General features: G+C 28.6%; 5 protein-coding genes and 1 long non-coding RNA gene across 8 annotated transcripts; 3 read left to right on the forward strand and 3 right to left on the reverse strand.

Annotated features, from left to right (window-relative positions):
• Positions 1-592: 592 nt before the first annotated feature.
• Positions 593-3135, reverse strand: LOC122577790 (SWI/SNF-related matrix-associated actin-dependent regulator of chromatin subfamily B member 1). 2 transcript variants are annotated; one of them, XM_043749373.1, is made up of 6 exons: positions 3001-3135; positions 2051-2514; positions 1761-1888; positions 1375-1687; positions 839-1015; positions 593-750 (listed from the first exon to the last, which is right to left on the reverse strand). In XM_043749373.1, the coding sequence occupies exons 2-6, from the start codon at positions 2500-2502 to the stop codon at positions 711-713; spliced, it is 1110 nt and encodes a 369-aa protein (XP_043605308.1). In that variant the 5' UTR covers positions 2503-2514; positions 3001-3135; the 3' UTR covers positions 593-710. The 2 variants fall into 2 exon arrangements, with proteins under 2 accessions (XP_043605308.1, XP_043605307.1); XM_043749372.1 differs by having other exon boundaries at positions 2824-3043.
• Positions 886-1607, forward strand: LOC122577794. Its single transcript, XR_006320421.1, has 3 exons — positions 886-1020; positions 1092-1376; positions 1466-1607. It is a non-coding gene; the product is annotated as an uncharacterized LOC122577794 (long non-coding RNA).
• On the forward strand, positions 3019-8144 carry LOC122577789 (vang-like protein 1). 2 transcript variants are annotated; one of them, XM_043749371.1, is made up of 5 exons: positions 3019-3144; positions 3281-3806; positions 3892-4483; positions 4570-4728; positions 4811-8144. In XM_043749371.1, the coding sequence occupies exons 2-5, from the start codon at positions 3676-3678 to the stop codon at positions 5645-5647; spliced, it is 1719 nt and encodes a 572-aa protein (XP_043605306.1). In that variant the 5' UTR covers positions 3019-3144; positions 3281-3675; the 3' UTR covers positions 5648-8144. The 2 variants fall into 2 exon arrangements, with proteins under 2 accessions (XP_043605306.1, XP_043605305.1); XM_043749370.1 differs by having other exon boundaries at positions 3079-3206.
• Positions 8145-8533: 389 nt separating this feature from the next.
• Positions 8534-10245, forward strand: LOC122576137 (probable prefoldin subunit 2). The gene is made up of 3 exons (XM_043746022.1): positions 8534-8740; positions 8969-9092; positions 9198-10245. The coding sequence occupies exons 1-3, from the start codon at positions 8595-8597 to the stop codon at positions 9390-9392; spliced, it is 465 nt and encodes a 154-aa protein (XP_043601957.1). The 5' UTR covers positions 8534-8594; the 3' UTR covers positions 9393-10245.
• On the reverse strand, positions 10132-11956 carry LOC122576098 (polycomb protein EED-like). The gene is made up of 2 exons (XM_043745976.1): positions 11534-11956; positions 10132-11473 (listed from the first exon to the last, which is right to left on the reverse strand). The coding sequence occupies exons 1-2, from the start codon at positions 11820-11822 to the stop codon at positions 10539-10541; spliced, it is 1224 nt and encodes a 407-aa protein (XP_043601911.1). The 5' UTR covers positions 11823-11956; the 3' UTR covers positions 10132-10538.
• On the reverse strand, positions 11640-13231 carry LOC122576126. The gene is made up of 5 exons (XM_043746020.1): positions 12959-13231; positions 12276-12464; positions 12033-12194; positions 11855-11962; positions 11640-11781 (listed from the first exon to the last, which is right to left on the reverse strand). Exons 1-4 carry the CDS (start codon positions 13016-13018, stop codon positions 11861-11863), a joined length of 513 nt encoding a protein of 170 aa, XP_043601955.1. The 5' UTR covers positions 13019-13231; the 3' UTR covers positions 11640-11781; positions 11855-11860.
• Between the last annotated feature and the right edge of the window lie 648 nt (positions 13232-13879).

Below are 13879 nucleotides of genomic sequence, written 5' to 3' on the forward strand. Positions count from 1 at the left end.
TTATCTATAAATATTATATTTTTATTTATATTGCTAATTGTACGTAATTTATAAGTATAACAAAATTATAAGTAAAACAGTATAATTTAAATAGCATATTTTTTCAACAAGTTAGAAATTTTACTTGATATTTTTCTATCATGTTGATGTTAAAATAAATAATTATGAAGATAACCAAAATTGAGTATTCAGAATAAAATGAATGACTAATTAAGTAGATAAGACGAATGTTATTTAGCCATATACTTTTGATTGTTTCATTACTGTAAAACATTTTTAAAACATGAAAGTCTGGATTATAGTAAATAGAAGAGATTAAAAATTACTTATCAATATTATGAGTGTTTCATTACATGATCACATGATATATATTTCATAAACAGTTAAAATTAAGTTGATTATCAAGACCTTTTTTCTATTTCTTTGGTTATGTAACATCAATCACGACATGTAAGTAAGAACATGTAAATAGGGAATGATTATAAGAAGATAGAAATACTTTTTGATAATAAAGTTTTATATTAATTAGCTATATTGTGATATTGGTAAATGTGTAAATTTTTATTAAAATGTATTTTATTCTCTATTTAAATTTTGATATAAGGGTTTATTTATTATATTTAAAGTTTAAAAATCTCTAAAAATGGATATCTTTAGAATAAATCTACAAGTATAACGCCGTGATTTTTTATCGTTATAATTTACATGCTTTACCATCCAGGTGTAGTGTTTGCTAAACGTCTCATACGCCTGGAACAAAAAGTATAAAAATAATGTAATTACATATTTATTTTATGCATATTATAGTTGTTGAATTATATAACATAATAGTTTTTACCGCGTATTTCTATCTTGATCGCGTATTTTCTTTTCCATTTCTGCATCTGTTAATGTTTCCAAAAATGGAGCCCATTGATCAGCTTCTGAAGGTGGTCTAAAAGGTACTTCTACAGTAGGTAAAGGTGCTTCAGAAAATGCATAGGTTCTTTGGTGCCATGATAATTGTCCTCGTACACTAAAGTAAATTTTATTAAGATATATTAATAAATTTTATTAAAATATTTTATAAATTATTTAGATTACTTATATAGTTTTCCTAGAAATAAGCAAAGTGCTTGAGGCCAGTCAGTTGCTTATTACGAGTCAGGTATACTATTCAGTTTGACTTTGTTTTCAAATGGGACAAAAAAGACATAGAACGAGCGGGAAGCTCGAGATAGCGGCAAATCAAAAAGTGATTGACCAAGTAGGATATAATACGTCAGAATCGCTAATACGAGAGTGAGAAAGCATTGTGCATATTCTCATTCTGGCGAGTTCAAATAAAGAAGAGGGAATAACGAGTTGTTTATTTTAAGGCAAAACTGTACTTACCTGTAAGCAATAGCAGTAACAAATTCTCCACCAAGTCCTAATTCAGCACACAGTTTCATTGCAAACTTCTCAGGATTATTTTCTTTTTCAGACATATCCCATTCTACTTGATCTACTAAAGATGTATTTCCTACATGTATGTTTAACTTAATTATAACTCGTTGATCACACTGATCTTCTAAAATTGTTTCTTGTGGAAAAGCCTCTATTTGTTGTCTTATGGCTTGTGCAATGGCTGGTACAAAGGTTAATGGATTTAAATCTAAATCATCACATAATACCTCAGCAAATTGTTCAGGAGTTATGAGACTTTCTAAAAAAAATTAGTGTTTTATTGTGATAACATATGATTATATAATATATAATTGGTACACAAGAAACCACACCATTTTTATTCCACGTGAAAGTATCCCTCAATTTTTGTCCTTCAATTTCCATATCTAATCGAATTGGAACTAACATTTCTTGTTGTGCTGCATTTTCTAAGTTTGCTGATGGATCTGTGTCATCAAAACTAGAAAAATACAACAAACATAATAAATCTTATTCAAAATTTATTATAGTATTAACAATGTTCTATGTTGAATAATACCATGTATAAATCACCTTTTAAAGAATAAAAATCATCTGTTAAGTATCTGTTTTCATATAAATATGGAAGAGATTAAGTATTTACCATAAAGGAAATGTTCTGACTTTTTTATTATGTACTCTGTTACGATTAATTGGTGTAGCTTGAGGTACAGCATCCAAGTGTGAACTATTTGGTAAACTAGGCACCCAAGGCATCGATTTTTTTGATTTTCCTTCCCTAGGAGCTGGAGGTTCTGTTGAATGTACTGATACAGCTTTATACTTATCATCATTACCCTCGATAATATCTTCTACTTCACTAGCTCTTAAGAGAGATACACTAGATGCAAGTACATGTTGACTTAAGCCAAGCTCTACTAATTTTTTACGTTCATCATTTGTAATGGATCTCCTGAACATTCCAGGGTAACGTTTGTATAATGATCCTCGAAATAGGCGTAGATAATTGCCCACTTCTGAACCAATACAATAATATTCTCCATTTTCCTCTACTTGGAAACTTATTGGTTTATCACCATATGTACGTAATGCCATGTTTATATTTTTCTATAATCATACATATATATATATATATACATATATATATACACATAAAAACCAAAAATCAACAACTAGTTATATTAATGTAATGTAATAATTATCCTTAATCATTTCAATGCATTGCATACAATTATTTTTATAATGTAAAATGTACCAGTAATTAAAAAAAAAAGTTAATCAAATATTTACATAAAATACTAATATTCTTCAAGATTTTTGAAAGCTATTAATGCATAAGTATAATTCATAATAAAATAGTTTCAACAATATATAAAATAATATTGTTTTATATTATTGTTTATTTCGTGTACCTACCTGTTTAGCTGGTTATTTAACACTTTTCATCTGTCACGGTTTTGTTAGCATTATCGCAAATTTAGTATAAAGAGTTTTCTTTATGATTGGTGATCCATAATATACTAGTTTCTTTTTCAGTGAACAGTATTTTACTAAAACTTATATATGTAAGATCATATATACAAAAAAGCCTACCTTGAAAAAAGAATCAACCGTTCAAATAATTCCGTCAATTGTTGCGTATTTTGTGTTCATTAGGTATGATAATAAGATCAGAAGCCTAAAGCTACGTTTTATTGAAGCAGTATTGGCACCAATATTTTTGACCTGTTCTCAATGGTATATCAATATTATCAATATGATTACAAAGCAACTTATAATTAGTGAAAAAGCGACTAAATGTAAGATTTTTACATTATATATATTACTTTCATAAAAATTTAATACTGTTTATTTCTTTATATAACATCCCTAGGAACTCATGCTGTTTTCCCCTAACAATTATTCCGGAATGTGGTAACAAGACAAGTTAGAGGGGGTCAGAATAATAAACGTTAGGCGTGTCGGCGTCTGTTTTTTAGTACTTTAACAGAATCCTGCACTAAATAAGTAACTTTATTATAATAATTTTTAATGGAACTAATATCATATGTAAAAGAAATATATTCGTTGTTTTAAAATGTCAAAGCAGCAAAAAATTTCAAGCTTGAAAAATGCTTCGTTGTTCATATCATACCATTTTATAATTCGATAAAATTTCAAGTTTACGTTTGATACATTTACGTAAGTACATGTGCTTGGTGTTCGGTCACGAGTGGAAGAGGGTATGCTCTTATGGGGTAACAGCAGGGCGGTAGCCTTTGCCGGGGAATGGAGACGGAGAGCGTAAAATCGGGGGCTAGCGAGCATAGCCATAGCCATCATAGCAGAACTTCTCAAAAACATCATCGTACTCATAGTTCTAAATCTCATCACAGGCAACATTCACATAGAAGTACCAGGTACTTTAGTTAATCAAAAGAAAATATAACTTAGTTAAAGGCTTCTTTTTATGACCTTTCTGTTAACATAAACATTTTTTTAAAGGACAACTCGTAGTCAAAAGAAAGAAAGACACAATTTAGATTCCACAGAAATGGCACCTTTTCAAACAACTGTTAATGTAAGAGGAGATAGTGTTGATAATTTGGGTCAAGAAGTTATAGAAGTACAAATTTTACCTCAAGATGAAAACTGGGGTGAAAATACTACAGCTGTTACTGGAAATACTTCTGATAGATCAGAATCAACTGAAGATGTGAGCCATTGGCCAAATGAGAATGATGGATCATTTAGTTCCTGTAATCGATTTATGGGGCCAGTTATAGCTATGATGCTTGGATTAAGTGCTTTTCTTAGTCCTATAACAATGGTTATATTGCCTAAGTTAGGATTTTTTCCTGATTCTACAACTGTTTTAACTATGCAACAGAAGCTTCAGTTATTATCTTGTAATGCTGAATGTAAAGGCCAATTACTAGGTTTAGCCTTTAAATTGGTGCTATTAGGTATTGGGAGTTGGGCTGTGTTTTTACGCTCAAAAAATGCTACTATGCCACGCATATTCTTATTCCGAGCGGGAGTGTTGCTTCTTACTACATTATGCATTTGTACTTACTGGTTATTTTATGTTGTTCAGGTACATAATTTTATTAACTTTAGAGATAATTTTATTAACTAAAGATCTCCTCAATTACAGTATTTTTATATCATTATAAATTATAGGTTACTGAGAGTGCTAAGACTGCTGCTAATGGTGAAATAACAGAATATAAAAATTTAGTAAATTATGCAGGTACTCTTGCAGATACTCTACTATTCATACATTATATTGCTATATTGCTAATTGAAATTCGCCATCAACAGCCTATCTTTTATCTTAAAGTAAGTGCATTTCATTTTTGTGTAATTACTTCTTTATATTTATTCTTAGTACATTGTATTTATAATAATGTTGATATTTAAGATTGTAAGATCACCAGATGGTGAATCCCGATCTTATGCAATAGGACAATTGTCAATACAGCGAGCAGCAGTATGGGTATTAGAAAGATATTATACAGAATTTCCTATTTATAATCCATATCTAGAAAGACTCCCAGTATCAAAATCTGGTAGAAAACAATCAAGCTTCAAGTTTTATGAAGTTGATGGTGGAGTAACTGGCAGTGTTCAGTCACGAGGAGGTAGTGGTGATAGAGCAGTCATAACAACTCAAACTCGTCGTAGAGATTCCAGTCACAATGAACGTTTTTATGAGGAACATGATTATGAACGTAGAGTACGAAAACGTAGAGCAAGATTAATCACTGCCGCTGAAGAAGCATTTGCACATATAAAACGTTTGCATTCAGAAGTTGAGTCTACTCCAAATCCTGGTCCTATGGATCCCATGGAAGCTGCACAAGCAGTATTTCCATCTATGGCAAGAGCTTTGCAGAAATATTTAAGAGTTACGCGGCAACAACCGCGTCATTCTGTTGAGTCTATTTTAAATCGACTTGCACGATGTTTGGCTCAAGATGCAGCACCGCGCGCATTTTTAGAACCCTTTTTCGTAACCAGCCCTGTTCTTTCAAACGAAAAAGAACGACAGAAAAGATCGCATCATTGGGCTTTAGTCTGTGAAGGAGAATTGCCTTCACGACCTCTCGCAAATGGTTGCGAATTTCAGTTACGGCAAGGTGAAGTAGCTCTGTTATGTACAGTACATCATTTACCTCATTTTCACCTTACAGAACAGCTCGCACATCCTAAATCTAATAAATTCTTACTAAGATTGAATTCCGAAACGTCGGTTTAGTAACATTATAAAACCAATAGCTTTCTCGTTTTAAGATAATTTACATTAAAATGCTGATATTTTTAATGGAAACAAAACTTATTAACCGTTTGAGTCCCAAGCAGCGCGATTGCGCTGTTTAGATTTTGTGTTGAAAAGTCCCAGTACATTTGAATGCTACGAACGACTGACGGTATTTTGTATTTCATTGTTATCTTCTCAGTAATTTTTATTGAACAAAACTTGAAATATTTATAAACTAATAACACGCATATATAATAATATAGATGTATTTCATAAAAATAACAAATATAACGAGCGCTATTGCGCCGCTTGTTTCTCTTCGTAATCGATTAAGATAGGCACTATCGTACTGTTCGGGATTTTTCGACCCTGTTTTTTCAGAGACCTCTGGGACTCAAACGGTTAAAATTGCGAAATTTTTTACTGTATATAAACGAAAAAAATTACAATAATACATATTTAAGTATTGGAAATTAAATGCAATTATAGAAAAAAATTGGTATTGAATCATGCAAGAAGATAGTACACTTAAAGATAGCTTTTTTAAGGGAATGAAGTTTTGGAAATGATAAAATAGTTTTTTATGCAGAATCACAGGAAGTGTTCATCTCAATAACGTTTACATATCTTCTTTAGTGCAGATAATAGCAAAATAAAAGGACAATATAACTTTCCCATTTATAATTGTAGATAAGAGAAATTCATATTTTTATGATGTGAACACATCTATATTTATTTATTTCATTATTTTACATATTATTACTTATATATTAGTAAAATAAACTTACTATATTTTGGGGTAGTTTTATATCAGTAACCTCTTAACTATTTTTCAGTAAGTATACATGTAATTGGAAAACTAAATCTTGAATATATATCCCCCTGAGTAAATTTTCTTTCTTAAGGAACTTTGCAGAATTACTTTAATGTAATAGTATTATAAAATGTATTATAATTAGTACATTATTTATTGCATATTTAACATTCATAAATTTTCGTTATACGAAAATTTTTATTTATTGAAATTTATTACAACAACTTTTGCAATAGATAAGAGAAGTGTTTAAAATGAGACACTCTGGGGAAAAAGAAATACATTCCTATACACAATATATTTGTATAATGTGCTGTTCAATTCATATAAATACATTTATAATATGTAAGGTGACACATGCATCTATTACTTCAAAGGTATAATATCTTCCATGACTTAAAGTAAATTAAGTTTTTCTTATGATATGTTCTATATATATACATTTACAATATAGAATATATTACAGTAAAATTTTATAAATTTGAGAATGTGGTCATTTTTAGTTTATTTGAATTTATTATTATCAATTTAAAGCGTATTATTTTAAATTCTCAAATATAAAAAAGATTGCAGTTGTGATAATCAAATAAGTCTTCAGAACAAAACATTTTTAGAAATTTATAATTTTATATTTTGTGAAAGACATGCAATCAAATGAAAATATTATGAATTATAAGATATTTATATAATTTAAATATCGTATAATTTTTCATTAAATACTGAAAATATGTTGCAAAATGTCTGCTTAAACTTATTTCATTATTTTAATACATAACTTTAATATTTGATTGCTAGGATCGAATATTAACTTCCTCATATAACTGTTGTTGAATACTATATTCCTACATTATTTACATCCTTTACATATAATAATATTGAATGTATTAATTTTAACATTTTTTGTATATCTTTTACATAACTTCTACATTAAACTGTTATTATTCTATATTTCATTTTGGAAGGCTGATAATATTATATTGTGTTTGAGACTATGCTTGCTATTAGAATACATGTACAGTAAATAATATGTGTAATACTTTACATTCACGTTAACATATGTATATAAAGTATATACATCTCATGAATGTATAATGAAGTGATTAATATAATAATGAAACTTGTTATACAAAAGAAGGTTTAATGTTATAATACTCATTTTCTTTGCATTCCTGTTTAATATCTAAATTTAGATAGTAAAGAATAAAATAATTTGATATGATGAGTAAACTTATATATGCCTAAAAAATTATTTATAACATATCATCATTTAATAACAAAAAGAAATGTATGTCACTTGCCACTGCTCATGAATTGTATTATTTAAGATTAATTGTATTATTTAAATAAGTTAAAGACATTTATGTCTAGAGACATAACAATTCTTCTAGTGCAACATTTTGACAAATATATGATGATGTGAGTAGCTTTATCTGAGATTTTTTATTTATGTTGTGAGCTTGAATGTATTAATTGGTGAGCAAAATATACTTTCTATGTATAAATATTATTCATTTTAGATATGATATATTGCTCTTCTATCTTTCTGCATAAAATGCAATATGTGGATAATTTACTTTTATAGGATTTTGCTACATTTTGTAGCAAAAAACAACGCACAAAATGAAATTTCATCTCATAGAATGTAAAAAAAATAATAAAGAGATTTGATTATTACCTTAATTTTTGTTTATAAATCTTAAACTATTTAATCCAAAAAAATTCATGTGCAAAATATATGTTTAAACTAATACATGAAATATATACGTAATATAAATAAAATCTTCATTTCCTGTACTTTATGTATAATATTTCTTATAGTTTCGAATAAAATAATGTATATGATAAAAGTTAATATTTTTATTAAAACCCAGTTTTCTTTATTATAGCAAGATTGAATTTTTAATTACTTATTTATTTTTGTACAATACAAAATTTGAATATACTTAAAGTAATGTAATAAACAATTCTTCTGACATTACTTTGTTACAAATGTATCGAATTTAAAAATTTAATCGATATATTTATGTATAAATCGATCTTAACTAAGAAACGTCACGCGCCAAAAGCATCGCTGTATCCATGCTGAATTGCTGAATCTCACGGATGAAGAAGTAATATAGAGCTCCTAATATGGCTAGCGATAAAAAATCAGGAAAGTCTTCAAAAGGTACGAAGTCTACCACAGAAATATTATCTGAATTTCAAATGCTTCGCAATGAACAAAGGGCAATGGCCAATAAATTGTCAGAAATGGAGATGGAACTAAATGAACACAAGTATGTGTTTCCTAACCTATATTCTTTATTTTTATTGCTTACTATAAATATATTTTAAATATTTTGAACAGGTAGAAAAAATAACTTGACATAAACTTTCATGTCACGAAATTTTAATGGAAGTTCTATAATGAAACAATGTTATAAATTTATTTATAATGTATCTTCTTTCAGATAGCATACATTATCATTTTATTGCTTAAATGATATACTCTTATCATTTTTTAGGATCGTAATTGATACATTGAAAAATATAGACCCGAAAAGAAAATGCTATCGAATGACTGGAGGAGTTTTATGTGAACGTACTGTAGAGGATGTAATGCCTGCATTGGTAACAAATAAAGAACAGGTTAGAATTGTTCTATTTTTGTTCATTGTTAGTTAAAATAATTTGCATGTATAATTTTTTATTTTTATACAATTAAAAATACAATACAACATTGAAAATTTGTAGTTAATTAAAGTCATAGATGCCCTAAATGATCAGTTAACAAAAAAAGGGCTCGAAATAAATGAATTCAAAGAGAAGCACAACATTAGAATTAGAGGACAACAGGATATGCAACAACGACAAGGTGAAGACAAAGATTCCAAAGAAGCAAAAAGAAGTGCTGTAGTTGTTAATTCACTATTAAGCAATTATTCATAAAATCAAAATTTTCTATTTACAATACATTTCCTGCTTACATATAAATCACATTTTGGCACTTATTTATTACATCTTCAAAGATAATATTGTATTTGAAGTACATAAATATTCAATTTTTTAATGATTATGTATTTTTTGATTTTTCTTTATGGATAAAAAGTATATAACTTCAAATAATTGCTTTGGTCTTCCATAGCCATCATTTTTTATTACAATTCAATTATAGGATTATTGTCAAATCAGTGTATAAATCAGTCACTGAAGAATAGTAAATTGAAGCAAATTTAAAATTTATAGTAAAAATTTAAAAATATAAGAATTGTATCACGGGTTGTAGTTATACGAGAAACTTGAGTTTCGAGGGTCGGAAAAATTTGGACGAAATCGAATGAGATCTTAATACTTTTGTATTGTTTGGATTCTCGAAACTTTTGGGATCATCTGCTTGTGCTTATATTCCAAATCTAGTCGTGGGATATTGAAAAATATGAGAGAATCGAGGTCTTGTCAGATTCTTCATTTCTATGTTTATAAACGAAATTATTTTAATCATAAAAAAGAATTAGAAGTTATCTTAATTTTGAGAAAGTTTTTTAAATATTTGATTTTATATTATTGTCATTTCATATTATTGTTGTTTACTATTTATAAGAAAATGCATTAATTTTTTATCACAAGTGAAATATTGTTACAAGTAAGTTTAGATTAAAGTTTAATTATAAAATGGAATAGTTAAATATTTGTACAAAATAACTTTATTTTGTGAAATAATTATACTAGTGCGCAAAATATTATGTATGAAAAATTAGAGCCATATAGAGGTATATAAAGCTTTCTAAAATTGCTATGAATACAACATAATGTAATTCTTCAAATTCCTTTTGATACATTTCCACGTATAAAAAACTAGCTCCACATTTTTTTATAAAGAGGATATTATAATTAGTAATAAAATATATAAATATCTAAATTTTAATTTTTCATAAATTACTTATGAATAGAGAAATTATTATAATTACTTTATAAATATACGCTGTTATAAATTTACAATTTACTATTTATAGTAATTATAAAGGCAGTAATAAGCATCTAATACAGTATGTTATGTAAATATAAAAAGGCACCATTGTATGTATTATAGAGATATTAATGTTCACGATTCCATCTCCATACAGTAGCATCATCACAAACGCATAACAAAACTGAACCATCTCTGCTTAAACTAGTTTGACGTATAGGTGCAGTACATCGTGGATGCTGCAGTGAATAACAGCGTGCTTGACCAGGTTCATCAACTTCTAAGTCCCACACATATGTTCTACCCACTTGATTTCCTAAAGCTATTGTACGTTGGCAAAAATCCATTGAAAATCGTATAAACCATATATCACATTCCTTAAACTCAAACCTATGTAAAACTGTAGCGCTTGTTTCTCCACTGCGTAATTGAGAATCTTCAAGGCGCCCTGGTTTCCAACAAACAATACAATTTTCACAAGATTTACTTAAAATGAAATCACCATACCATTTAACGCAATCAACATAGTTACGATGAACATCCCGTGTAGTAAAATCTGGAAAGTGTTGAAGTATCGAATCGAAAGGTCTTCCATTACGACTAGGGTTACAATAGTAAGACTGCTTTATTGCTTCTTGCATATCTGCCTTATCCAATGACCATAGTTTCAGAGCATGATCCATACCACATGAAATAATACGTTCTCCTTTCATATCAAAGTCAGCACTTAAGACTTCATCTCTATGACCTTCAACACCACCAAATATTGCTATGCATACATCAGTTTTTATATTCCATAATCTAAGAGCATGATCTTTTGATGCTGAAAGTAATATGTTTGGATCTCTAGGATGAATTTTTAATTCATTTATTGCATGACCATGTCCAATATAATGTTTGATGCAAGTCATAGTTACAGGACTAATAACTCTTACAACACCACGTGATCCAGCAACTGCTAATAAAGGTTTCCCAGAATCATCATAAGTCCAAGTACAAGTGTAAAAATTTTCTTCTGGATCAGGATCTGCATAACACTGACGTAATCTGATATTTCCTCCTTCTGGACATTCATAAATGCTTACTCGATTGCTTCCTACTGAAGCAAATATTAATGGTTCACCTTCTTTTAAATGATGATTAAATTGTACTCCAAACAATGGCTGTCCATGATCTTCTTTAACACTGCAGCAATATTTGTAAAGGGGCTTGTCTGTACATGGTTTATATTTTGCTGTTTTACTTCTACGCCGACCCTTTCTTCTATAACGAGCACTGCGGGTAGGTGTATCACTGCGATGGGTACCAGCAGTTGAATTGCTGCCAATACTACATTCAGTTTCATCACTATCATTTTCACTGTCTTCTTGACTAGAAGCATATGCTTGATTTTTACTATTTGTTTTCTTCATTTTAATATTAATAATATAAGAACAAGTTTTACAAAGTTTTATATCAGTAGACCAGTAGTAGGAATTCCACTTGTTATGCCCAATATAGCTTCCACTAAATTCAGTATTCTATTACTTAATTGAACACAAATTTGTGGTTTCTAAGAGGAATATAAGAATTAATAGAATAATTATAAATTACAAAAGGAAATATATACATATACAACTTACAAAAACATTAGCAGATAAAAATCGAATATTGTATTTCTCTCGTATTTTTGCTGATTTGTGGGAAGTCAATCCCATAATATTTGAAATTCCTCTACAATTTACAAGGCATACAGCTCCAGAAATGATATAATGTTCATCTATGAGACTTATATTTGTTTCTACCTTGAGAAATAATTTTCTTCGATATTAATATTAAATCATAAAGACTATAATTATTAGACATATATACTTATATCTACTTACTTCAGATAAAGATTGAGTAGTTCTCCAGTCAAAAACAAAAATAATGAAATCTATACCAAGACTTAAGCTCGATTCTATGATTTTAGCAACAAGTTCACACTGATGTACAACAATACGCCACTTCCTTTCTTTTGCACTTTCATGTAATCCTTCAGAAACTTTGTGACATAATTCTGCTGGCCCTATAACCTATAATTATTCTTTACATTATAAATATTATTTCATATCAACAAATATTTTTTTGAACTCAACATAACCTCACTAAACTGAATATTTACTGTTTTTCAAAAAGATGACAGAAATGTGTATAAAAAGTAGTAACATTATTACATAACTTAACAAAAATACCAAGATATTGTATTTGTTGATATATCTTATTCATAATACTACATAAATATCATAAATAAATAAATATAGCAGCATGAAATATTTGTAGAAAACAAACGCAAATTAATTGAATTCTTTCAGATATTCTTTCCTGCCTAAATGTACAACTATAAAGTAAAAACTCCTTTGATAAATAAAAAAATAATATCTTAAAATAACAAAAAATTACAATAAAAATATTATATTTTATTTTTTTAGCTATTATAATAGTTATGTATTATTTGAAGAAACTTCTAGGAAAATTCTATAAAATAAAATAAACATGTAATAATTACATTTAAAAATTACAAACGCACCAAAAGAGAAACTAGACAATCATTTCGGGATACACCACAATTAGTGAGTACCCCCGCCATGTTTCCATCTTTGCCAACTGTCTTACCGCTTGCCGCCACTGTTGCCAGGAGAATTCTCTCCTCAAATTCCTTTCCCTTTCGACTCTCGAGAAATACATGACGTCATATTACCTCTACTACCATTCAACAACTTAAATGTCGCTTGTGTCACGTGACATGAATTTGTCCCTCCACTCCCATTTGTACACTATAGTCCACTAACTTTATTACTGCCAGAGAGGAAATAAAAGTGCTCACGCTTATAGATCTGGTCGTTTCCGGACTAGTGCTGCACCATACGGCGAAGAACTGAGGTTAACTAAAGTTAGCATATACAAAAACCTATAAAGTTAGCGATCTGCCCTGTTTGGTTGCAATTTATCATATACAAGAATTTATGTATTTAAGCTTCAAGTTAGAGATGTGACCTGTTTGATTGCACACTGGCATTGTACAGAAAAGTTCATATCTAATTTTCTATCCGAGATAGACAAGTACGAGAATGACAAAATAACGCAATAATGAAACTAATTATAAATTTCCTAAGAAAGAGAAATTAATTGTTTACTATATTTTTTTTAGAGAAGAAAAGAGAATATTCTGTTCCAAACGATAATGAATCAGTAAAATGATGTAATAATTTTAATATTTTTCGATACACCATTTAAATTTAACATTAATCTTTGGCACTTGGCGTGTATATTTTTTCATACATGTAATTGTACTGGCATGAATATTTTTTCACCGTTGCATGAAACCACGTATTCTTTTTCCTTAGTATGTACGCCGGTGTTTGTTGAGACGAATTCAACTATCTTGCATATGAGGTTATATGTTTTCATTAATCACAAATAAAAAATAAAAAAGTTTGAATTTTGAGTT

This window comes from Bombus pyrosoma, linkage group LG2 (genome assembly GCF_014825855.1).
Source record: "Bombus pyrosoma isolate SC7728 linkage group LG2, ASM1482585v1, whole genome shotgun sequence".
NCBI classification, from domain to species: domain Eukaryota; kingdom Metazoa; phylum Arthropoda; class Insecta; order Hymenoptera; family Apidae; genus Bombus; species Bombus pyrosoma.

Coding starts and splice junctions, on each gene's coding strand:
- LOC122577790 (XM_043749373.1), bottom strand. CDS start 2,502: ATGGCATTACGTACATATGGTGATAAACCAATAAGTTTCCAAGTAGAG. Junction 1,889..2,050: donor GTCAGAACATTTCCTTTATG/GTAAATACTTAA, acceptor GTATTTTTCTAG/TTTTGATGACACAGATCCAT. Junction 1,016..1,374: donor GTTACTGCTATTGCTTACAG/GTAAGTACAGTT, acceptor AATTTACTTTAG/TGTACGAGGACAATTATCAT.
- LOC122576098 (XM_043745976.1), bottom strand. CDS start 11,822: ATGAAGAAAACAAATAGTAAAAATCAAGCATATGCTTCTAGTCAAGAA. Junction 11,474..11,533: donor TAATCATCATTTAAAAGAAG/GTGAACCATTAA, acceptor ATGAATGTCCAG/AAGGAGGAAATATCAGATTA.
- LOC122576126 (XM_043746020.1), bottom strand. CDS start 13,018: ATGGCGGGGGTACTCACTAATTGTGGTGTATCCCGAAATGATTGTCTA. Junction 12,465..12,958: donor ATTGTCTAGTTTCTCTTTTG/GTGCGTTTGTAA, acceptor GAATAATTATAG/GTTATAGGGCCAGCAGAATT. Junction 12,195..12,275: donor CTACTCAATCTTTATCTGAA/GTAAGTAGATAT, acceptor TTATTTCTCAAG/GTAGAAACAAATATAAGTCT.
- LOC122577789 (XM_043749371.1), top strand. CDS start 3,676: ATGGAGACGGAGAGCGTAAAATCGGGGGCTAGCGAGCATAGCCATAGC. Junction 4,484..4,569: donor GGTTATTTTATGTTGTTCAG/GTACATAATTTT, acceptor TATAAATTATAG/GTTACTGAGAGTGCTAAGAC. Junction 4,729..4,810: donor AGCCTATCTTTTATCTTAAA/GTAAGTGCATTT, acceptor TTGATATTTAAG/ATTGTAAGATCACCAGATGG.
- LOC122576137 (XM_043746022.1), top strand. CDS start 8,595: ATGGCTAGCGATAAAAAATCAGGAAAGTCTTCAAAAGGTACGAAGTCT. Junction 8,741..8,968: donor ATGGAACTAAATGAACACAA/GTATGTGTTTCC, acceptor ATCATTTTTTAG/GATCGTAATTGATACATTGA. Junction 9,093..9,197: donor TGGTAACAAATAAAGAACAG/GTTAGAATTGTT, acceptor GAAAATTTGTAG/TTAATTAAAGTCATAGATGC.